The sequence below is a fragment of the Dermacentor andersoni genome, chromosome 7, assembly GCF_023375885.2.
Source record: "Dermacentor andersoni chromosome 7, qqDerAnde1_hic_scaffold, whole genome shotgun sequence".
NCBI classification, from domain to species: Eukaryota; Metazoa; Arthropoda; class Arachnida; order Ixodida; family Ixodidae; genus Dermacentor; species Dermacentor andersoni.
Genome location: NC_092820.1, coordinates 175,919,584 through 175,945,244, shown reverse-complemented (window position 1 = coordinate 175,945,244; position 25,661 = coordinate 175,919,584). Strand labels below are relative to the sequence as shown.

Sequence of the window (25,661 nt, the reverse complement as noted above, 5' to 3'; positions counted from 1 at the left end):
ATTGACGTATCTTAACAGTTTGTATTATTTATTTTTTGCAAATTATAACAATTTCAGTTGTATTTTGAGAGCTTTTTGGTTCATAAATGCAGAAAGCTTTGCACAACATGTTTAAATTTCGCGCGCTAGGCACGCCGGTCGATTGCAGCGTCCTCTGGTGGCGTCATTGCGGAGGCGTCCCCAATGCGTCCCCAGCTCTCCCATTGTTTTTCCGTACGGATGATACACTACCCCATTCCATACACCATACACGTGACGTGCGTCTTTGTGGATGCAAACCGCCATTACTCCCGAGGCGCGGCAGGCGCTAGGCGCGCCAACGCGAGCTTGCGCGCGTCCGCAAACGTACGTGTGGTCTCGCCTTAACTTTTCCTTGTCAGAAACGCCACACTGGTCTGCTCAGTGCGTTCTTCTGGCAGCGTATTCATACCATGCGTAATAAAGACGAACACCTTCGCACGCATCTGGAGATTGTAAGGTGCACCAAATGCTACTCCTCGGCTGGTAAGATATTCCTTCCTCCATGCATATGATCTTCTCAACGGCCACGTACATGTACACGGTCGTTTTCCACCTATGCTTTTCTGTCTCTGATATGCAGACAGAATTATCTGCATTTCAATTTAAAAAAAAAAAACTTTCTCTCATCTTCTTTTGTCTCTCTTTCTTTATTTTCTTGTTTTTCGGGGGAGTTCAACCTGTTTCTTGAAATGAGAGTGTGGCAGTATGCTTCGCAAGATAAATTTGTGTGCGGCAACGCCAACGTTGCACACAAATTGTCGCAAGCGAATGCAGCGCTAACATTCTCTAGCGGAGCATACTATTTCCGGGGTGCTTGCGTCGTCGTGTGCGTGGAGTGCGCGCACTATCAAGGCAATATTCCCGTCGGCAACGTCGTCGACGCCGAGGCCACCGCGACCTATTTCGTTACGTGTTTCGCACAATCGTTGCCAGTTTGGGTTTCCCCGCCGTTCGAGAAGTTGGTCCCACGTTGTTGTGCAGCCGGGTGAACTGTCTCGCTCGTGACTATGGGCACCCGGTCTTCTTTAATGCTCCAAGAGGAGGAAATTCAAGAGATTCAGCAAGAGACTGGCTGTGAGTTGTTTCGAGAATTACAACCCTATCCACGGAGCACTTGTAAACGCCGTTGTCGCGCTCTTTAAAGAACCCTCGCTCATCCGAGGTCATTCTTGCAGTTTCGCCAAACCAGATCGAGCGGCTGTACAGCAGATTTACCAGCCTGGACAAGACTGACAACGGCACACTTAGGTGAGCGAGCGTATAGAGGTGTCCGAAACCGTAAATTAAAGCGAGGCCCCTTCTCTGTGCGAGTACTGAATTGTGCAGACAACGATCGTTACTTCGGTTGTCCGTCGACCACCAGGTGACTTTCCATACGATGGAAGGCAGTCTACGTAAATGCGCGTTGTTTGTAACGTGACGATCGGGACAACTTAGCTAGAGCTCTGTTTCGAGACGCTGTCACGTGTTCGTGTAGCTAACAACTTTCGGCTTAATGTTGCGTTAGACTGGTAGAATTCGCGCCATTGAAGGTCCTTATAATTGCGTTTCCCTGGGCTCTCTATCTTGCACACACGCCGACGTTGCACAGTTGAACTTAGTAGAATCGGCGTTTCGCTTGCCGCGTTGTGCATGTGCATGTGTGCATACGAGCATGCTGGTCAATGTGAGGTGCTTATGGTTCTCCGTCCGTCAGTGTGCAAATATGCTAGGAGCCTAGGAGATTGCCATTCCATTTTGGGTTCAGGGTTGTCGCTTGTCATACGGGCCTCTAGCGCACGGGCCGCTGCTAGCAGTATTTTCATATCCATCCTCTGAAAACGGCTGCGGTACGGTTTAGATATTGGGCGTGGATATTGATCGGAGCCATGTTAGAAACCGCTAGCGATGCGTTGTTAGGCTCCAAGGTTACGTTGAACTTTGCATTGTTTACAGCCGCGAAGACTTCCTGCGAATCCCAGAGCTAGCCATCAATCCTCTGGGCGACCGCATTGTGCATGCTTTCTTCATGGATGCCTACGACGACCGCATCAATTTCCGCCAGTTCGTCCGGGTGCTGTCACGTTTTCGACCCCTGAAAAAGAACAAGGAGAACAAACTAAACAGCCGCGAAGAAAAGCTGCACTGTAAGTGTCACCATTGCTGGTGAGGTTATAATTAGTAAGCTTGAAATGCCGTGCTTGATTCTATATGACCATGTCATCACAAGAACTCTAAAAGCACTGTTTGTTTTAAACCATGACACAGTCACATGCACAGTGTAGACTTTTTCTTAACACAGCGTCATACCTTTGCAATCTGAAGTTTCTTCATGGTTGTCGTAATGTAGAGGCTTAGTCTGGTCGTGTGGCCCGGAAAGTAAGTTAGCCTTCCTACACATAATTACAAAAGGATGTGGCATTGCATTAGTTGGTAACTTTAGAAATAAACATGTTGGTGTGCATCTTCCGTGTGATGTCTCTTCTGCACACATGTTCTTTTCTACACAAATTTAGCTGCTTGAAATAATTGTATATAACCATGATGTGGTAGTTTTAGAAGATGGCAATGCTGCTTTTCTCATAATCACACTTAGTGAGACACATAAGCATGCATACTTCATTTCCTGAATGACATGCTTACTGTTTGATTCTCCGTGCAAGACTGAAAGGATTCTTCCGTATAAGTGCACAAGGATGTGTGACTCAGTTATATTTGCAGTCTTTACTGGAGACGAGTAAATTAGAGCAGGCATTGCAAAATGTTGAGGAGTTGCAACTCGCCCCTGTCACTGTGCAGTGTCTTGCATAGCTTCCCAGTTTCGGTGGCTTCATGTTGGCCAATGGAGCACCAGCAGTTGCATATGCTACAACTCAAATGTTTACTCTGTTGCCTTATATGCCATTTTTCTAGCAATCACAGCCGCTTATGTTACTCAGCAGAGAGTAAAAGTAGCAGTAGCACATGTTTTAGGCAATAAATGCTGACTAGTGCCAAAGCGCTTCATCTTCATTGCAAATTCGTGTACAGACCAAATAACACTTCTCTGGAGTGGTAGAGCTGTTGGCTACAGATCACACATGCAACGTCGGGCTGTGACCATTGAATTCAGTATTGGTTAACCGAAAGCACCTCTAGCGCGCACATCACATGCGTGGGAAACCTTGTCAATATGCAGGCATGGATTTTTTGCTGCCTGCAAGCAGCGACAATCTTTATGAGCTGCAGGTCTACTCATGGATGAAGAACACATAGATCAGCACCTTTATAAGGGCATGCAGTGTGAGCTCTTCGCAATCTTCCTCAATTAATTTTGAACCATTGGCTACCGCCAGCTGTCCCAGGTGTGGTTAGAGCTATCTGCTCAACCTTTCCACTTCCAGACGAGTGTGTACAGTCTCTACACTAATGAGCACGTTGCAAGTGCTAGGCGGCGCCCTGTCTTTCCGACCCCTAGCTCCATCTGACGAATAGTTGCGCGAATGTGGTAGGATTACTCACGGCGTCAGCAGCTCACGCTGTGTGTTTGGCACTCTGTCAAACGGTAGCGATGGCGTGAAACAGCGTGCCGATATTAATTTTAACCGGGTTTCGGAAATTACAAGATCTTCATAGCTTTTCTCATGAAAAGAATTTAGAGAAAGGAAGTCGTCTATTTGAAGTGGGGCACGTCTACGACGTGAGGGAAGTGTTGAACTCGCCTGATCGGAAGTGACTGCTAGGTTTATTCCGCAAACAAAAATAATGCACCAGCGAGATGCATGAAGCTCAGCGTAAGTTACTTCGTTATCTACGGTGTGGACGCATGAAATTATAGGCGACATTGATTCTTGAAGGTCGGCGACAGCAGACAAATCCTAGCGAGGAGCTGCGATTACCGTGCTGGCATCGCAGGGAAGTGCAAGAACGCCGCGGTAGTTTCCCTGTACATACAGGACGGCAAATACGAATCCAAAACATCTCATCCAAGAACGTGGGGCGTACGAACGACTCGTAAGACCTACCAGAGGTATTCTAATGTTGCTCTCCCCAAACACAAAAAAAGGGGATGAACTTGCCAGTTGTGTTAGACTACGCTGGGAAAATATTTTCGCCCAAGTTACTGGAAGTGCGATACTTTTATGTTGCGATTTTTCAGAGCGTGCAAAGGAGGTTCCAATAAACCACGTTGTCAAAAATTTTGGTGATCTCAACTGTCCCTTAGTTGATATGCTGGGCGCAGAAGTGTATGCCAGCTCAGCCGGCTGCAAGCCCTAGCGCTGTTTGAATGGGAGAGGATTGGGAAATAGTTCCACAGCTTTACTGCGGTACAGTGTGGGAACAAACTACTTTGTTTGCTGCATATCCTGGTACGCACTGCAGGCAGTGGCGTAGCAATGGGGCCAGTGGGGGGGGGGGGGGGGGGGGGGGGTCATATACGTCTGAAGACACGCGGAAATTGTTGATATCCTCGCCTTCCTCGAATAAACCCGGGGGGGGGGGGGGGGGTGACAGAAGACCTATGGGCCCCGGGTGCCAGACGACGTAGCTACGCCACTGACTGCAGGTGTCCCGTTGCTGCCATCATTGCTGTAAAAGCAAAGAATTCAGCGTTATAACGCACTTGGCATAACGCCGGAACATAAAACAGCTTATGCCGTCGGACGAGTGCTATCCAGTGTTGACGCCTTTCTGCTTCATTCGGTCGGCTTGGAAATCTGTAAAACTTTGTTCCTCGTGAGTTGGTGTACGTGCTGTTGCAGCCCACTACTCAACAGCTCGGATTGCACTTCGGCATTGCTCAGAAAAGGCAACAGCTACGCGTGAAACAGTGCACAGACAGGCTTTCCGAACGCAAGCGGGCCGGTCGTATCCTGCCGGTTCCGCGCTCGCCGCCGCGAGGGGCGCCCTAGTAGGCGCGGGAACTACGTTCGCAACCTGCCTATAGTGCACCAACAAACTCGACTTCTGTTCACATGTAAGCTGTTCTGAATGGTTGGCCTCTGGTCACGGTGTTAGAAAGGCTTTCAAGTGGAGCGGCTCGTCTTAAGTTCTGCGTGCCAGTTAAAGATGACTTTTTCACAGTGTTGTTATATAGATAACAGTCGAGCATGTGGTATTTCAATGTGCACATTCACCACGTTGGCCAGGCACTTGTGCAGATTAAGGACAGGAAGCCACTCTCATGGGCGCATTCTAATCGCACTTTTAAATGAATGCTTATGTAATGCTTTCATTCGTTGCACCTTTTTTCCTTATTCATCGCTTTCTTGGAAGAACATGTACATAAGCTATAGTCATCGCCATGTAAATATATAGCAAATATGTGTCATTGTTGTGTGCTCTGAGAGGCCTACTTTCAATGTGTAATAAAAATACAATTGTCTCGATTCATTAAAACGTTGAACTTCTCATGTAATAGCAAAAATAATCCAGGCTTAAACATTAGAAGTGAATACATAGAGCAGCAATAATGAGCAAGTAAATTAAAGCTTAAGCATTTATCAGAATGCTGCATATGCTATACATAGAGTTTTCAAATCGGGTGTTACATCTGCCTTGGTACTGTAGGATACGGTGGTGCCAGATGAAACAGTTCGCTGCCGGTTCCCTGGGTACCTGGGGATGATTCCTCACCAGCAACAGCAGAGACCAATGCATCACCGTCATTGAAGCATTCACATTTCCTGACGGGAGAGCAAACACAATTCAGAGTCACTTTTCTTTTCAGTCTTGGTCAAGTGTCTGGGGCAGCCCGGAAATAATGTTGAAACGGTGTCTTTTGCCAAAGCAGCCTTCTGCAGTGCACATGCAAGTATGTGTCCTGTGTATAATGCTTATTACAATTTGTGGCAAATCACACTTCAAGATGTTTTTCACAAACAAAATCTGTTGCTTGCAACACATGACTCTTTCACGGAATAGCATGTCATCAAACTTTCAAGCAGTCTTTCCCCTTCAGAGCAGCAAAAAGAGACACCTGGTTCCATGACTTGTACCCCAAGCTACACTGTGGTACAAAACACTGCTCACCCATCTCGTCTTCATTCAATGAACTTATTCGAACCACTCGGCATGAAAATGCGGTCGACAGCAATGAAATGCGACCACAACACAAAGACAAACGGCCGATGCTCAGCATATCACTCAATACTGGTGAACAGTGAACCTAGAAGCTGAAAGCCTTGTGGCACCTAGAGCGCCCTGGTGGCTAAAGAGAGGTACATCCTCATTCTCCACTTGGCAACTAAATCGCAGAGGTGGAGCATCTTTCCACCTGCCTATCTACCATCGCGAGCCTGGTAGACGTCTCTAATGCTTTTCAGAGTGCACACAAGTTGGACTCTTGTCAAACTGTGCTGTCTAACTTGTCGTAAAGCCTCAAAGCAGGACAGGCATTTGCTGTCCTACATCAAGCAGTGTCAAGGGCAACGGCCCTTCTGCCTTTGTGTTTGCTCGTGCTCTCTCTGTCTCCTCATACTGTTGCTCATTTCATGAAGCATGACAGCTTGAGAAACAAAAGGCATTTTGTAGAAAAGGTCTGGCAACCTATTAGCTGGCATTCTTTCTTATTAGCTGGCCTTCTTTCTTTAGGTTTCTCCTGAAGTTCATAATCAGCAATAGCATATGCAGTACTTTGATGTAAAGAATGCAGTCAAGGTTTTAGTCTGTCTGATCATTTTGAGGCATACTGGCTTCATCTGAGCAGGTAACATGGTAAAACTGACAGATGGCACACATACTTACAATTGCTAGTGCAAGCACCAAGTCTGAGTAGAATTGTTGGTGGCTGTTGCAACATTGTGTGGTTACTGCTCACATGTTTCTGCTGGTTTGATGGCCTTCTGGTCAACCTATCTCCCAAGGTAACATTTTGTAATAAGGCAGGAGGCAATGGTCGCTGGCAAATCCAGAATGGGGCCTGAGCCCCATTGAGACACGCTGGCTGTCAGTATGGAGCATGCAGCAAGCCCACCCACCCTCTGTGCTTCAAAGAGGGCTCCCGCCTGGATCCCATGGGCTCCCACCCTGGATCCACCCCACGTAGTCGTCGTCTCTAATGAAGCCATGAAGCACGTAAATGAATCAGTTAGTGCACAAAACACTACGGTAGGCTCTCATGATTCATATTGAATTGCGCTGAGTGACACTAATTATGGCAAGTAACACACCAGGCAGGACGAGAGTGTGCCATCTGGTGTGTCTGTGTTATTTGCTATGATTGGTGTCACTCAGCGAAATTCAAAGCGAATGAATACCAACTAGCCTAGTTCTTCACCTTCCTCTTTCATGGTGTTGCATCATTCTCTGTTTAGCATTTTGAATGTTTTTCATACCATTCAGGGATGATGGCACACAATTTGGTGAAGGTATACAAGTTTTTACTTGTGTAACAAAAGCTGTTGCTAGACCATATGTTCATATGCCCATAGGACTTTTAATGATCTAAAGTTCCAGAGTCTTTGGCGAGTGTTATCCTTGGAATGTGAGCAATGCAATGGCTTACAAGGACACAAATGGGACTAAGACAAGCATTGTCATAAGTGTCACTGAAGTCATTGTCAGCCTTTGTGCTGTTTACTTGCTAAGATTAATCCAGTAATAGCCCAGTTCGCCAGCCTGATAACTTGTCCTTACTCCTCTATGCTGGGGACTAGTGAGAATCTTCCTCCAACATAGCTTGAGAAATAAGCTTCACTCAGTATTCACTCTAGTCTGCATGCTTTCAACAAAGCATGCATAGTGCTTGACAGAAGTTTCAAATCAGTAGTTTAGTTTTAAGGTCCGTGACCAAGACCTGTTCCGTGCCTCCTGTGGCAGGCCTGGTGCTCTGAATCAACAAATGTTGCACAGATGCAATCCACAAGCAACTCCAGTCATATGCACTTTGGTTTGAAAACTTGACTGAGTTTCTGTTAACCCGCCGTGGTTGCTCAGTGGCTATGGTGTTGGGCTGCTGAGCACGAGGTCGCGGGATCGAATCCCGGCCATGGCGGCCGCATTTCGATGGGGGCGAAATGCGAAAACACCCGTGTACTTAGATTTAGGTGCACGTTAAAGATCCCCAGGTGGTCGAAATTTCCGGAGTCCTCCACTACGGCGTGCCTCACAATCAGAAAGTGGTTTTGGCACGTAAAACCCCATAATTTTTGAGTTTCTGTTATGCGTGCGAGCAAACCCATGGATACAAACGCTTCTAACTTTGCCATTGTTATAGCATCTCACTGTTGCTCTTCCAGTTGCCTTTAAGATGTACGACCTCGACGACGACAACAAAATCTCCAGGGATGAGCTCTTGGCTGTACTGCACATGATGGTTGGCGCAAACATCTCCGATGAACAGGTGCGTTATCCGACCTTGATTTCGAATGCTCACTTGCTGAAGGGGGTGGCACACATTATATTTAACTGCCTACAACGCCCACAATACTATGTTACAAAACCCTTTGCATTTGTTTCTAGGAGTCTGTGATATTCAGGCACCATTCTTTAAGCTGGAACATAATGCGTGTTGTTAAATAATGAGGCTGACAGGTAATTTCTTGCCATAGGCACCATTATTGTCATTGCTGTGTGGGCAAGCATCAATGTCCAGGTAGTTTCATTCCCAAGGATATGAACTCGGGTGTGCTATTATTCAAAATGTCAACTATGAATTGGATAATAGCCTTTTTTATTTTACTCCTATTCATTTCAGCAATTTGCTATTTGAAATTGTACAATATTAGGTTCTGTTTGGATAACACTTATTGGTGTCTTAGGAGGGAAAGACTGATGCAAGTGGGAAGTGCCCTGATTGATTGTGCTGCATGAGAGCCACGGCTGTTGTGCACTGGTTCCTTAACAAACATACAGGGCAGATAATTTCTGCTCATTATCCTCCAGCCATTCAATGAGAATTGCTCGTATTTAAGGCAGCCTATATACGAACTTGTTGTCTAGGTCATTACAAAGCAGTGTATTATTTAACCAGCCTCACCATACCTGTGCGCTCCATTAGAACAATGTGCAGTGCTGCACTTCAACAAACACAACACTTTACGTGCATCTGGTGATGTACTGTTCTTTTGTTTCATTGCTGTCGTCATGGCACACCAGATAGTTGAAAGCAGTAATTTCCCATTTGCAAACTCCTGAATTGACTAGGCTTCCAGTCGCAAACGTCGCCATATGCATTTATCAAATGATGGAAATATATGCCTTTCTTTTTTTTTACCGCACAGTCCATGCACATACTTTGTATTTCACTTAGTTTAGAAATGAGAAATATCCAATTCAGTATTGAAAAGTCATTCTTCTTGAATATTCATATTCGACTTCATTCAGAAGTCTCACTATTCAAGCACCCCTAATATTAACCAAGCACAATACTGTTAGCTTCATTGATCTGAGAGCCAGTGTAACCAGCATGCATATGTGAAATAACCCTGATAAGAAAGTTTTTAGTGAGGATGCTTTATCATCTGATTTTTTTATGACATTACTGGCAAGGTGAAAACGTCTGAAATTGGGCCAGCTAACAATTATGTTTTGCTCTAAATGTGCAAGCAGGAGGTGCTTCTTGCTAAATGTCATTGGGGTCAAAATTGGGGTCATCAAGTGTCATTGGGGTCAATCATTGGGCCCAATCAAAATAGCCTAGCTACACAACAAAGATTTCAGATTAGCAGACGTACAAATTGTGAATAATTTTCGCTGTTTGCCATGTTGTCTGCGTTCATGCTAGTCTGATCACTTTTCCCTGAAGCAGTTGAACATTATTTCATCTTGCTTAATTTCCTGTCTAATGGCATCTTGCTTAATTTCCTGTCGTAATGGAATTGTTATGGGAAAATAGTGTACTTTACAAATCTGAAATGCATTTATTTTGAATCACAAGGACCATATCTACACCCGTCCGCAAAGCTTACGGACTGCTGGATCTAAGATCATGTTGAATTTCCAAGCAGTTTGTCATTGTAACGAGTATAATCGCAGAACACTGTGTTGTTTGCAAATACCAATACAAGCTCAAAACCTGAATACCAGGCTGTGTTCAGAGTCTTTACTCAGTCTTTCTCAGAAACATAGTGCATAAAGTTATTTGCATGTACCGGCACTCACATGAGCATGTTTCCCAGGTGTGGAGGTGCTTTTGATTGTATGGAAAAATGTATTTACTCAGGTAAGGCCTGCACTTTTCTTTAGCATTCTTTACAGTATGCAAGCCTTATACAAAGCAGGCTTATGGCCACTTACTGGAGCCTCAAACTGCTGTATAGAATGATGCATCTATTAATGGCCACCCATAAGCACCTTTAGCCAGCCATCCTCATCGTTTCCACTACCATCGTCGCTTGATGAGCTCGCCTCATAGTAATGGCCCAAAGGCAGTGGTCTTTCGTGTACAGCCGTGTTGGTAACTTCGTGCCGCTGCTGAGCACGAATTTGTGGTTTTGATCCGAGCTGAAGCAGCCACATTCCGATGACAATGAAATGCAAAAACTTTCATGCACCATGCATTGGGTGCCCGTTAAAATTTCTCAGGTGGTCAAAATTAATCCGGAGTCTCCTATTTTGGCATGCCTCGTAATCAGATTTTAGTTTTGCCTCTTGGAACCCCGGAATTTAATGAATTTTGGTAACTTAGTGAGAAATTGACTAAACTTAGCATATTTTAGTCGCCCTAACGACTACTTTGTTGTTTTGGCATCTTAATAACTTTTTGGTGGCCTTTTTATTGGCTCAAATATAGCTGTTATATAGCCCTGATATAATCTTTCAAGGGACATAAGCCAACTTCATGCCTCACCCCTGTTTTATGTCAGTATTGACGTACATGCCTCCATTTGTCACTGCTTCTGAATACATACTGAAGAGCTCATTACTGAGCCATCTGGGTGCATCAAAGCTGCTTTTCTAAGCAAAGCACAACCGTGAGATGTGCTACCACTTAAAAATAATGGTGTTTGTTTCCCTTCTTCACATTGGCTATCGACACATACCTAACCGTAAATGGTAATTGAAAGTTTTCGCTTATGGAAATTGCATTCATCCATTTCGTTGCAGTGCTCTAGTGTGGTAGGTTTTGGGCATAGAGGCCGCATCACGGTGATGTCCCTTTCAAACTTTGTACATGCGGGCCGCCGCTTTCCCTCTCTCTTTCGAGGGCACCGTACAGCAGCAATAGCGTAAAGCATTTGCGGCTGTCCACCCCTTAAGTAGACCAGGGGCTCATCTGATTGGTCTTTTTGGGCAGGAACTCTCCCTTTTCTCCTGGTGGCTCGAGCCCACAGTGGGAGCGGGGAAAAGCGCTCGGACAGTGACACAAACAGTGCGTATACTGAATTCTGATTCTCCCGGTCAGCCCTTTTGTGGGCCGGCCCCATCAAAAGTCCTTGACTCAAAGCAGGCACACACCTGTTCGCTGCTCCTGTTCTGAAGGGTCACTAAGACCCAGTTCACTCCACAGGCATGATGGGAGGCTATACCGAGCTAAAGGAACATTGCCCTGGTAGCACGGTCATTAGGAGCCATCGTCCCATATAGTGGTGTGTCACAGTGTTTTCTGATGCTGCTGTACGACGCTTGAATTGCAGGAGCACCAGCTTATGCACACCACAAGGATAAGGTGTATCATTTTGATAACGCCAAGCTAGTTGTATAATAAGCGCCTTGCTTGTGGTCTGGGTCCTCTCCTTGCTGCACTCTGTCTTGCTCCCAGTAGAGACCGAACGAGTGTCCACTTTCGGCACACAAAACATAAGCGGCTGAGCTGCTCGTCCCCCTAAGGGCTTGGATCCTCAGGCCCGTGTGGTGGTCTAGGTGATTCTTGGTGGAGTACCACATGAGGTAGACCACAAGGTTTAAAAGTTATAAGGAAGATATGTAGGAAAAATTAAAATGTAAAATGCACTTGAGCATGTCATCATTATCACGTAGCTACCTTTTGTGCCATGGCAACTTTGTCAAGAAAAAGTTGCCCAGCACTAGTGTACAATGCAGGGTTCAGTAAATGCATGGTTCATCCAAACTTTGTGCACCCAGAAAAATACATGAAAGTACAAACAGTTATTTGTTTGATGCTTGTTTTATAGTCGAACCTACTTATAACAATATTCAAGTGCTAGAACAATCCCATTATAACTGGGTTGCACAAAAAAGCAGAGGGGGCAAACGTCCAAACATTTTAATTGAATAGAACGAACTAAGTCGAACCCATCTATAGCATTGCTGGTGTTGATAATACACGAATGCAACATTAAGCAGCCAATGCACCACCAACTTTTGTATGTGTTTTATGGGGAAATAAACTGCCTACTACAATGGTTATAACATTATAGGTTATAACAATTAAATATGGCTACTACGTGCATACACCAAAAGGTAAAGAAAATGCTAAATCCTTGAAAAAAAGAAAATGCATGCCACCACACTCACTCCACACCCGCTTTTGTGCCACACACTCTACATGGCACACCTTCATCTCATCACCCTACATATTGCAAGCTTCGCGCATCCCTCTCCCATCTCTCTTCCAACTTTACAATAAACAAGTCGACTGTGCCGATGTATGAGGGGTGGAAGGGACACACGGGAGCAGTGCGAGAAGCCCTGCGATGCATAGGGAAGTGCAACGAAGGTGTGGGGCAGTTGCGGCAGCTCACTTTTTTTTTCCGTAATTTTGACTTTCCTTTCAGCGCACACACCTAGGAGCCTGATTTAATTAAACTGATGACACGGCATGAGAGCATTGTAGTGAGCAGTTTATTTCACCATAGAACACACCCTAAAGTTTACGGTGCATCAGCTGCTCATTGTTATATCCAAGATATTTTTAAAGCCAGTCGTTATAAATGTGTTCAACTGTATATGATTAACACAGCGCGTGACATGTCTGATTGGTGCATTTTTGGCTTGTAGCTGGCGAGTATTGCGGACAGGACCATAATGGAAGCTGACAAGGATGGTGACAACATGATCTCGTTTGAAGAGTTCTGTGCCACGCTGGACAAGACAGACGTGGAAGAGAAGATGAGCATCCGGTTCCTGAACTAGGGCTGTGCCTGCAGGCAGCCTTCCACCCACCTGCCCAGTTCCTTCACCATTTAAGTTATAGCCGCCTGTGTAGACCTGTTGTTTCTTGCTGTTGTTGTTCCATTGTCGTGAGACTTTTACAGAGGCTTCTATGTGCTGGCAATCATTCCAGTATTGCTTTTACATGTACTGCTGAGAGATCAAATATGTTTCTTACGTACACGAAACATCACGTGTATCTGTCTGCATTTCTTTAAACTTACACTTTCCTTAACAAGTACAGCAGGGACACTATAATGTAAGGTTCCCTCTTGCTCAATTCTGTTCCTTTGTTATCATCCACCTTCAGTGGGAAGCCAGTCGTCATGATAATGTAGGCAGATTGCTGCTCAGATGACTGGCAAAATGCAAAAAGGAATAGTTTTGGAATAGAATCAATTCATTATCCCTGCCAAAAATTCCATTGCAGCTAACCTCTTGGGGACTGAGCCAACTTATTACTTTAGATGGAAGTTCTTGTGCCATGCAAAGTTGCATCACATCTTACTTCGGCACACAGGTATTGTTCAGTTTATCGGACAGTAAATTGTATTATCATCATTGACGCTTATGTGACACTCGGCATAACACATTTTGCTTGGACTTCACGTACTCGGGCATAGCAGGAAACTGCACTGATTGCATGCTTTTAAAAAATCACTTGTCACAGAGACAAAAGCAGTGTGTGCTCAATTCGGCTGATAAAAAAAGCCAAGTGGACGTGCTGTCCTTCAATCGACTCATCAGTGGAGCAAGGAATGTTTACTTCATGCTGCCAGCATAACTGCTGTCCAAAAATGCAGCATCGTCTCCGCTCAGTGGCTGTGTACAGCCATTTAGGCTAGCACATATCAGCAGGGCTCACTGTACGTGAAAAATGAGTTAAAACTGCTGATTAATCCATGCCAGTCACCGCCAGGAGCAGGAATTGTGCACATTACCAAACTCTAACAATTGGGTATACTGCAATGACGGCTGAGTTTAACACTTTCCCGAAAATACTGCCACATGTGTAGTTGCATCAGTTGCGAAAGATTAGAGCTGTCTGTCTTCATAATGCACAGATCTGTAGTGACAGAATTGCCAAGGCCACTGTTGTTTACCACAGTTTTGTCTCTGGCTGTTTACAGCTATATATATATATATATATATATATATATATATATATATATATATATATATATATTTCTTTTTTTTTTTTTTTGGAAAGCATAAGAGGCCAGTTAAGGACAGTGGCATCACCTTAACTGGAGTCCTTACTATTGCAGAAGTATCTGCTATATGCTGTTGATAAGTCATGACAGTTTATTGCATTGTAACCTGTGGGCCTTTAGGGTGCGAGTAAATTTAACAGTAGACTTTTAGCTATTGAGTATGTGCTTTATTTAAATTGAACTTCTTAAATAAATTGTAGGGTTTAATGCCAAAACTGCACACTGAGTTTAAAAAGTAGGCCATAGTGGGTTGCTACAGTTTAATTTTGATCGCCTGGGGTTCTATGGTATGCAAGCGTTTTTGCATTCCTTCACTCACTGAAATGCAGCTGCAACAGCCGGAATCAAAGTTCCGACCTTGTTTGTGCTGAGCAGTGCATCACCATAGCCACTGAGCCACCAAGTTTTCTGCTTCTAAAGAAAAACCATCTGCAGGACCTAATGCAGTATTGGCAATAGTTTTTTGTATAACATCTTTAAAGGAGGGACACAGCATATAGGTATGTTCTGAACAATCTTCTACCTTTATAAACTTGTAAACTCCGTATCACATGTAAAGGCGTGTTTTGTTTTCGATCCGATTGGGTTTGGTTTGGCTGGATAAATACCAAAGTGGTTGAACAAGAAATCACGAAAATACATAGCTTATCTCGCAGAAATCATTTAACAATTTGGAAAACACGAATCGCAGGAACATCGACTTGATAAACAAAATTATACTTTGTAACTACCGTAATCTAGTACACTCCATTTGTAACAGCAGGGCCACGCTTGTCTGCCTCCCATTAATGCCGGAAGTTGGCGTTGCTCCGACATCATGTCAGGCCAGTTCTCCTCTCTTGTTTACATTTATCATGAAACCTCGCCACGCTGCGCGCAACCGGCCTGCTATGGGGTACCATAGGTACGAGGTGCACTGGGTATTTGGAAAGGTGTAATGGTTCCAGGACTTACTTTTGGAAATGCTGTTGTTTGCTTGAAATCGGGGTACAATCAGGACTTGATGGCAACCAAAGGTCATTGAGACGCCTCGCATTGGGCGCGCACAGGAAGACGACAAATGAAGCTGTGCAGGGTGATATGTGCTGGACAAGCTTTGAAGTGAGGGAAGCTCACAGTAAAAATATTATGAAGAATGTCTGAGGAATATGGAACAAAGTAAATGGGCTGGTAGAGTGTTGAGGTATCTGTACAGAAAAAACATTGATTCATAGTGGAGTAAAAGAACTAGGAATTTATTGGAATAGGATTTATTGATAGGAAAGACAGAGGTCGACCTGAGCTATTGCGCTCTAGTCTGCTACTCTGCACTGGGGAAGAGGGAAGGGGAGTAAAAGTACTGGGATATATGATGATGATGAGAGAAGTGGTGAGTGCTTATGTACATGAGACAGTTGTCATGCTAGAGCCGCTCGTCGAGCTTGGTGTCCTGCAGAAACTTCAACAATACTTTTGTTGCACGCATTGAAATTGCAATGTCAGGCCATGGGCCGAGGATAGCTTCCTCCGACAGTGGTTGCCTGCCAACGCTGGCTAAGAAACTTTCTAACGTCCTTAGCTCCAGCATACATGCTGGGCAGTCGCACAGTACGTGTTGCAGTGTTTCAGGCGTCTGGCAGTGTTCACAATCGGGGCTGTTCAATTGACCGATGAGGCGTGCGTAGCGATGGGTGAAAGCAACGCCGAGCAGAATCCTGTGTAGCAATGATGTTTTTCTCCGTGTAATCTTCGGGGGCAAACAGTATTTACCGTCTGGGTCAGTCATATGTAGACCTCTGTGAATGTTGTCATAGTGGGCTCTGTAAGCTATTGTAAGGTCCTGCATGAGTGCCTTGATCATGGAGTTGGTGCCAGGTCGCGAGTAGGCAATGCATACTTCATCAGAGGAACAGGAGGCCGATCTTGCCTCACTGTCAGCGAGTTCATTGCCAAAAACACCACAATGACTAGGCACCCATTGAAAGGTGATCATGTGGCCACTTAACTCGGCACTGTGATGAAGTTCGACAATTTCCAGCATGAGCAGGTAGTATGGACCTCTCTTTAAAAAGCATTTTAGCGCCTGTAGCACTGATTTGGCATCGCACAATATCGTCCATTTATGAGGTGTCTGCGTTCTCATAAAACTGACAGCAGTGGCGTAGCAACAGGGGGGCCGGGGGCCCCGGGTGCAAGTGGCCAGTGGGGGAGGGGGGGGGGGTGTCATATACGTCTGAAGACATCCGAAAATTGTCGATATCCTCGCCTTCCTCGAATACACCCGGGGTGGGGGAGGGTGACAGAACACCCATGGGCCCCGGGTGCCAGACGACCTAGCTACGCCACTGACTGACAGCCTCGCGTATTCCTGCAAGTTCCGCAGCCGTAGATGTCGATTGTGGTCTAATCTAAATCGTCAAGTAATTCCAAGTTGTGGGATGACAAATGCAGCCGTTGTGGCCGAAGGCGTGACCGAACCATCGGTATAGACTTGTACAGTCCCACTATATAATGTAAATATATGGGACAGGGTGAGCTGTTTCAAGCCAATGGAGGAAACGTGAGATTTCTTCATAATTCCAGGTATCTGAAGCCTCAGTAGTGGTCTTGGCAATGTCCATGGAGGTGTCGCAGGGATGTCGGTGGCCTGGAATCTTGCAGGTATAATGCTTGCATGACAAGCAATAGCTTTAGAAAAACCCCAGTCAAGGTTGGTGCTTGGAAGTGTTGACAGTGGATGGTGTGGGTGTCTGGTTAGAAGGCGAAGATAGGTTCGCACAGGTTCACAAGACCTGTATATGCCGATTGGACAAGCCCGTGCTTCCGCTATTGTGCCCTTAGTTGACGTGATGCGTGGCAAGCCAAGACATATCCGTAGTGCTTGTGCCTGAAGGCTCTCCAGCGTGCGTATACAAGATGACTCCATGTTAGATAACACAGGCATGCTGTAGCGTATGTAGCCCACAAAAAGTGCCTGGTTCACTTGGAGCAAACTTCGCCCAGAGGCGCCCCATCTCAGTCCTGATATTACTCGAAAAATGTGTATGAAGTTGGTCAGTTTAGCCCTAAGCGCAGTAACATGTTTGGTCCAAGAAAGACTGCAGTCTATTATCACGCCAAGAAATCTGTGGTGGGTGACTAAAGGGAGCGCCATTCCGTCGACAACGATTGGATAATGCGACATTGATTTGCGCGTGAATGCCATGACTGCACACTTAATTGCTGAGAGTTGCAGGCCTCTACGGCGCAAGTACTTCGCCGTTATGGTAGCCGCACGTTGAAGCCTTGTACGCACTTGTGGACGTGTGACCCCAGATGACCAGATACAGATATCATCCGCGTACATACTGATACGCGCTGTTTCAGGTAGCTCGTCTGCAAGGCCCACCAGTATGATATTGAACAATATTGGGCTAAGGACACCACCCTGCGGAACACCCCTGCGATCGTCATGTCTGTCAGCCTCGCCATCCAAAGTGGACATGAAAATGGTGCGGCCACTGAGGTAACTCTGCAGCCATGCATACATCCGGCCACCAACTCCAATATCCTCAAGCGCCTGAAGAATCGAATGGTGGAAAACGTCACAGGCACCTTTGATATCCAGAAATGTTGTGCATACCAGACGACGGCATCTCTTTTCCTGTTCAACAGAGTATACTAGGTCGATCACACCGTCAATGGACGATCGGCCTCTTCTGAATCCATTGATAAAATCAGGAAGTCCGCCACATTTCTCGAGTAGCCATTCCAGTCTGCTCAGTACCCCCGAGGGTTGCAATGTGGGCTTGTTGGTAATGCATCTTCAAGGGGAGTATGGTAGCGCGATTCAAAGACGGGACAAGAGAAGACACAAAGGGACACACACAGCGCTAACTTCCAACACTGTTTATTGTCGAAAACCAGGTCGTATTTATACACTCAGACCACATGAGTCACAGGCACGTGAACAGATTAACAATCAGAGCGATACATTTTGTGATATGCTAAGCCATGCGCAAAAATGTCAGTTCTTTTTCAGAGAGAGCCAATGATGGTTTGCTGATACATGAATCCCCTAGGGCATCAATCTGCTCGGCTTCTATTATAAGTCTAGTGAGTTCGCACTTGTTTCTACCGGTAATGATTGTTGATTCGAAGAGAGGGGAGCACAAATAAACCGTTGTTGTCATATCATTCAGCCCATTCTAAACTGGTAAAAAGAGGAATTGCGAAAATGTGTTTCACTAACGCACTAACTAAATCATGCCATCATTGCACTGACGAAGCCTTCACACAACAAGCTATGCGGCTACATGAAGCAGGCTATCCCAATCATGTACTGACATCAGTTGCAGAGGGAATACTTCGGCAAGTGCAGCAATCAGGGACTGCTGAACGAGCGGAAAGAGATAGTACCCGAGAGAAAAAAAGACCAACAGTGATACCTTATATCCACCGGTTGTCGCACAACCTAAAGAAAATTGCCCACCGAGGTAACACTGATGTGGTTTTTTCAGCACCCAACAAACTAATCAGCCTGTGCAGGAAAACAAGACCAGAAAAGAAAGAAAGTGCCCCTAGCTGCCAAGTTAAACACAGGAAGAAGTTCAGAGAATGTAAGACTTCAATTATTTATCGTATACCCTTATCGTGTGGGAAGTATTACGTCGGACAGTCGGGCAGATGCATTAATGATAGACTGCGCGAACACAAAAATAAAGTCGACAAACTTGTTTCAGATGGGTTTCTCTCCCTTCATTGTAAGCAACATAAGTGCTCCCCTCTCTTCGAATCAACAATCATTACCGGTAGAAACAAGTGCGAACTCACTAGACTTATAATAGAAGCCGAGCAGATTGATGCCCTAGGGGATTCATGTATCAGCAAACCATCATTGGCTCTCTCTGAAAAAGAACTGACATTTTTGCGCATGGCTTAGCATATCACAAAATGTATCGCTCTGATTGTTAATCTGTTCACGTGCCTGTGACTCATGTGGTCTGAGTGTATAAATACGACCTGGTTTTCGACAATAAACAGTGTTGGAAGTTAGCGCTGTGTGTGTCCCTTTGTGTCTTCTCTTGTCCCGTCTTTGAATCGCGCTACCATACTCCCCTTGAAGATGCTCAGTACCATCCACTCCATCACTTTACCGACACAGCTTGCCAAGGCTATTGGCTTATAATGTGAGAGATCATGTGGGCATTTCCCAGGTTTTAGCAAAGCCACAAGACTACTGCACTTCCAGTGATTAGGCACAGTTGCTGTGTCCCACGTAGAGTTGTAGAGCATCAGGAGAATTTTTCGAGCTTCTACTCCAAGATGACAAATCGCGGAGTATGTAATTCCGTCTGGTCCTGGACAAGTTGACCAGTGGGAAGTAGGTATCGCAGCGTCGAGGCTCGTGCATAGTAAAAGGCGCGTCCAGACGGTGATCACTAGATGGTGGGAAAGTCAGTCGTGGTTGCGTTGGTATATCGTTAGAGGCGCTCACAAGTAATTTGGAGAAGTCATCGGTGACCTCAACTTCACGCCGGCCTTGCCGTATGGCCACAGCACTGAACGGGTGGAGCCGTTGTGGAGGCGAGTGAAGGCTTCGTACAATTTTCCAAATTCTAGAGAGAGGTTTTCTCGGATCCAGAGAGCCACAGAATCTCCAGCGTTGTTTGTCAAGCTTGTCAAGGTGGCGCGGGACATGACGCTGAGCCCGGCATGACGCCGTGATGTCTAATGGTGATTTGGTCCTTCAGTATTTCCATTCTGCTCGATGCCGTATCGCGCAAAGTCGCTCGTACTGGTCATCAATAGGTGATCTAGGTGAAGGTGCGCTGAGGTGTTTTGTTGTGTCGCGTAATGTTGTCGCGATGACATCTTCAATATTGGATGGCACTTGGATGGCTTGACATGCAGTGTTCACAGATTCTCGAAATGTTCGCCAATCGATAGAATGCACATTGTGCGGAGCTGGGGGATGTAACCATTTCAACTGTATATATGTTGGTAGATGGTCACTTCCATGGGTGTTGAGATCAGTACATCATCATGTAGCAGACAGGAGGCTTTTTGAAACAAACGCAATGTCAAGACAACTGCTGTAGTAAGAGCCTCGAAGGTATGTTGGCAAGCCATCATTGATCATCATCAAGCCTTGACTAAGCAGGAAGTCGGCCAAGTTTCTACCGCTGGCGTTCGTCGAAGCAGAGCCCCTCATGAGATGGTGGGCATTAAAGTCGCCGATGACTATGGGGGGACCCGGACAAGTTTTCAGTATGGACAGCAAATATGAACACTCTATGCTCGATGTTGGGGGTATATATCTGCCAATTACTGAGAATGCGCGCCACTTGTACTTCAGCGTTATGCAAACGTACTCGTTGTAAGCATGTGCAGGAATGTCTTTACGAAGGCACGTTAAATTCCGGCGAACAAAAGTAAGCACTTTGCTTAAATTGTGGTGATTCCTTGACCACAGTGGCACACATCCAGATATGCGTAGTAATGACGTCATGTTTGGTTCACATAATACAGCCACGGGAAACTGGTATTTAAACATCCATTGCCGAAAGTCTGCGAGACGGCCTCGTAGGCCTCTGGCATTCCACTGAATTATTGCAGATCTTCGTAATTGGTTTTCAAAAGATAGCGCCATGATGTCTTATTGTAGAGCCACGAGGAGCGGTTCCAAAGCACCTAGAACATGTAGCGCGGTCTTAGCAACCGGCATCTGTAGTCCGCAGAGAAGTGATTGCATCGTAGTTATCAGGTGTTTGAGCATACTTCGTACATCTTCATTTTCTGTCTTATCATTCTCAACCACCTTTGCAGACACATCACCCGACGCATTCAAGCCGGTTTGTTTGGATGGGAGCGACGGCCAGTCAATGTCAGAGTCGGTCGGCGGAATCGTCGTTTTATGCTGCGCATGTGTTCCACGTGCTGCTGCCGAAGAAGGTACGTCAGGCCGGCATCTTGATCGCAGGAGCAAACTTGGCAAGCGAGGAGTTTGCCATGTGGCCGATGGTCCATCTGTTCTGGAAATACTCTTGTCTTGCTGTGGTCTGTGCCGCGATCTGCGTCTGCGGCGGCGTATCGATGTAGCAGCCTGTCTGTGAGTGGAGTTGTCCCGCACCATCTTTCGAAGCACTGACATTTCGTCCTTGATTTTCTGGCACTCTTTTGATGTCGCTTTATGTGGACCGGCGCAATTAGGACATTTTAGGGCAGTAGCATCGCAGCTATCATTTTGATGGGCCCCTCCACACCGTTGGCATGTTACGCCGCCCTTGCAAGCTGCGCTTACGTGTCCTATTTTGAAACACTTCCGACACTGCACCAGTTTTGGCACGTAAGGGCGCACACGGTGTCTTTCGTATTCTGCTTTTACGTAGTCAGGTAATGTTTCAGAGTCAGACTATTTTACTACACCGGGATTGACCGAAGCGGTGAATCTGCACTATTGGTGCGGTGGAATTCAAAAGCCTCTCGAGGTCAGTGTCTGCGATTTCTTTGTCCACGTCAGAGATAACGCCAGTCGAGGTTCCTTTTCCATACGCAAAGAAGGAGTGCACTGGGATGTTTCCTAGTAGTGTGGCAGCCTTTAGCGTATCCAGAATTGACTTGTTGTTCACGTCACCCAAGAGGATGTTCCTCCGTGCGTTAATTCTGATCTCGCTGACTTGGCCTGGTGCAATTCGCTCAAAGTACTCTGTTAAGCTCTGCCTGTTCAATATATTCAGATCGTCGGTAGCTGCGGTAGGGACGTAGGCAACAGTGAATGATTGCTTACCAGTGTCCTGCCTGGGCAACGATTCACTGTCTGTTGATGTCCTCCTGAGTTTTCTCTTCAAACGGCGACCCACGGCAAGTGTGAAATCGTTGTCCGATTCCATTTCTTCAACCGTTGAGCTGTCGGAAGATTCAAGGGCGATAGTGGAAGGGCCAGTGCGGTCCCTTGTCTTCGATGCAGCCAGTGGTGGATGACCAGGGTCAAACGCTTGGTTGGGATTCCTATCCCCCATCCTGGAAGATGACGTTGTGCCCTTTGCACAGCCTCTGATGTCGAAAAACGTCCGAGACACAGGAAGATGGAGACCACAGCTATAGGCATTCTTCTTCCGAGGCACTTCTTCTTCCTCTAGGAAGTTTACCAGCAAGTATGCAGCCTATGCAAACACGTATGCTAACATGTATTCTCGCTGTGGCTTGAGGAATCGTGCTTCACTGAACAAATTTCGGGTGACCTCGCATCACCACCGTGCGCCGGCAAGGAGGCAGAACGTTGGTCAATTTGTCAACTCTGTGTTTAGATAAACTGACTGCCTGAGGTGTACCTTCTTCCCACGATAAGAGAAGCTTCACGGAACGAACATTTTGTGATAGCCGGCACACGGTGCTGAACAGTGCGAATGTCAACCAGTCCTACGTGCGACCATGGAACAGCCTTTTGATGTGTTCGCAGGCATATGTACATACGATCTGTGTATGTACGTACAATGTACATAAGAGTGAGAGATCTTTCTCACTCTTGCAGCGCATCCGCTATAGCCTTCACTTCCCTGTGCTTGTGTTTTGCGCTTTTGGTGTGCTCCCGGTGGCGATCATTGAGGCAGCGTCTAGAGAGATAGATAGAATAAACTTTATTGTCCAACGGATAAGGTGATCTACCCACCCCCGACACGCAGGTCAGGGGGCGGGTACGTGCCGCCGCCTCAGATGCAGGCTGGGAGGTCTTGGGTCCCAGCAGCCTCATCAGCCAGTCGGACGAGCCGGAGCTAGAGCTCAGAGTACGAGCTGCCTGCGCGTGCCAGGGGTGTATAAGATCAGCTGTCCACTATCGCGGACGGACAGTTTTATTATGCGAACACCCCCTGGCACGCTTCGGCCTTCGCAGTCCCAACCCACGGCCGCTCTGCTTCCAGCTTTGATCCCCCCGCTACCTGGGTACCCTGGAGATCCTGCGCCGCCTGCTTTATTATAACCTCAGGTGTAACCTCTCCTGAGGCCTCCGTTTGCCGGTCACATGTGCCCTCCTGGAGCAGTGCTTGTAAAAAATCCAATCTATCGTCCAAAAAAGCGACCCGCGAGTTATACAACACCAGTCGGAACATTGCCCCTTCAGACACAGCGATCACCAAGGGGCCTCCGCGCCCACTGCCTCACCGCGCGGGCAGCCAGCGACTGAGCGTAAACAAAGTCGACAGCACTCCGCAATGCCGGGCGCCTAGGGACTAACGCCTACACACGCACTAGGAAACCTCCTCCGTAGTGCCTAGGCAGAGCCATACATTCAAGGTGCAAAAGCCCCCAGATTTTCTCTCTCGCGCCCGCCCTTACTTGCGCCTGCGCACAAACGGCTGGCGATGTCCCAGGTGTGGGGGGCGAGCTCCACCACTGGAAAAGCTGGCGCCACCGTCGGCGTGACGTGGCGTGAGGGATCACGTGGACACCGTGGCCGCGTCGGCTGCTTCGGAAGCGCCGAAACGAGCTAAAAACGAAAGTTTACTTGCGCCGCAGTTCTGATTAAGTGGTGAGGCTTTACCGCCTTGGGTGCCTGCTTGACAACATTTGAAAGTACTATAATAGGTAGTGGCTGCCTTTGGAGGCGTGCAGCATGGTAGGCTACTGCTCGGTGCCGCAGTGCCGGACGTACGCAACGGAGCACGGTGTCAGCCTTCACACGTAGCCGCAGGGCAAGGAGCTGCGTGAAGCTTGGCTGGCGAAACTTAGAACCGGCAGACAGACATCGGCTATAACTCAGATACGCAGCAAGCACAGACGCGAGGAATATTTCTGCTACCGCGCCGGGGACTGCGCGATGCTCGGTGAGTAGCGGAAAACGCGCACTGATACTCTCGCCCGCGCCCGCTGCCCGGCTAATGTCATCACGGTTTGGTCTATGAACTTGTTGATGCTAGATACTGGCATATGGTCACGTTTGTGTTATGAATTAATGCACTGGATTACGAAAAAGAAGCAGAGGGAAGTTGCACGCTGAGAAGACCGATAAACATACAGTGCGACACAACTTGAGAAATAATATTGAAATGTCCAAGAATTTAGAAGACAAAAAAAGATTGAATCGTCGCGACCACACATCGCAGTCGCCGTAGGCGTCGAAGTCTATAAGGAAATTATTTTTGAACAGTTCTGATAGCATCCACGCAACAATGGTTGCTTGTGTACTGTCAAAGGCCCATATGCTGCGGCCTAAAGCTCACGGCACGGTGCGAAAACGCGCTCACAGCGAAAGCAAAACATTGTGCGCAGAAATGCATGCAGATGCGCAGTCGGTCACTGCGAACCCGTACGTGTGATCGCTGCATTGAGGCTTCATTCTGTTAGGCCCCATTTGTTTATACAGACAGCCCACTATAAGAACATATTTCACATAGTTTACTCTCAGCGTTTACTCTCAGCGGTTCAGGAGACTCCATCGCGGCGACCGCGCGTAGTGGCGTTTACTGTACGCATTCGGTAAAGAGATAGCCTCTGTAAACGATTGTGTGCTTTCAGTTTGCCCAAGATTATTAAATTGACAGTCAAAAACTTCCCTCGTTTTGATAGTATCTACATAAATGTCCAGGAGGGCTGCCGCGTGGTTTTTATTGAGTGCCATAAGCGAAACCTGTTAGGAGCACACCGCGTGATCCCTCGTACTACGCAAGGGAGGCGCTTCCGACAGATGGCGACTCCGTACAGCGGGGCGTGGCGTCCCTTGCGGCGCTCGAAGTTTCTGCGCAGGCGCGAGTAAGAGCGGGTGCGAGAGAGAAAATCTGGGGGCTTTTGCTCCTTGACTCTGCCTAGGCACTACGGAGGAGGTTACTTAGCGCGTGTTGTGTGCGTTTGTCCCCTAGGCATGCCTGAGCTAGTGGGCACGGACGCCCCATTTGGTGATCGCTGTCTGAAGGTGCTATGTTCAGACTGGCGTTGTATAAGTCGCGGGTCGCTTTTTTCGTAGCGACAATTGATTGCGTTTTTTACAAGCACTGCTCCAGGAGGGCACATGTAACCGGCAAACGGAGGCCTCAGGAGAGCACCCGAGGTTATAATAAAGCAGGCGGCGCAGGAACTCCAGGGCACCCAAGGGATAGCTGGGGGATCAAAGCTGGAAACAGGGCTGCCCGTGGGTTCGGGCCATGGAGGCCGAAGCGTGCCAGGGGGTGCTCACATAAAAAATTTTCTGTTCGCGATAGCGGACAGCCGATCTTATACACCCCTGGCACGTGCAGACGCGTGGCACTCCATGCGACTGCTTGTCTGTTATTTAATTTCGGGTCTGGCAGGGATACCAGTCTACGATCCAATCTATAATGCTGCGTGATCTCCCCATATTTTAGCATGCGCTCTCCGTACCCTCGGTCATTGAGGGGCCCCGTAGCGGCTCGGCGTCTACTTTAATTAGAATCTAAAGTCACTGTCATCCAAAAGCACGCTCGCCAGCGCACGCGTGAA

General features: G+C 46.9%; 1 protein-coding gene across 1 annotated transcript; it reads left to right on the top strand.

The window, feature by feature from the left end:
- The first annotated feature begins 861 nt into the window (after window positions 1-861).
- Window positions 862-13,223, top strand: elm (calcineurin like EF-hand protein 1 elm). Its single transcript, XM_050180171.3, has 5 exons — window positions 862-1,095; window positions 1,197-1,269; window positions 1,957-2,147; window positions 8,220-8,323; window positions 12,883-13,223. The coding sequence occupies exons 1-5, from the start codon at window positions 1,029-1,031 to the stop codon at window positions 13,015-13,017; spliced, it is 570 nt and encodes a 189-aa protein (XP_050036128.1). The 5' UTR covers window positions 862-1,028; the 3' UTR covers window positions 13,018-13,223.
- The last annotated feature ends 12,438 nt before the right edge of the window (window positions 13,224-25,661 follow it).

Bases quoted from the DNA above. Each gene is read 5' to 3' on its own strand.
- elm (XM_050180171.3), top strand. From the start codon at position 1,029: ATGGGCACCCGGTCTTCTTTAATGCTCCAAGAGGAGGAAATTCAAGAG. The intron at 1,270-1,956 runs GTGAGCGAGCGT...CATTGTTTACAG, and splicing joins ACTGACAACGGCACACTTAG to CCGCGAAGACTTCCTGCGAA. The intron at 8,324-12,882 runs GTGCGTTATCCG...TTTGGCTTGTAG, and splicing joins CAAACATCTCCGATGAACAG to CTGGCGAGTATTGCGGACAG.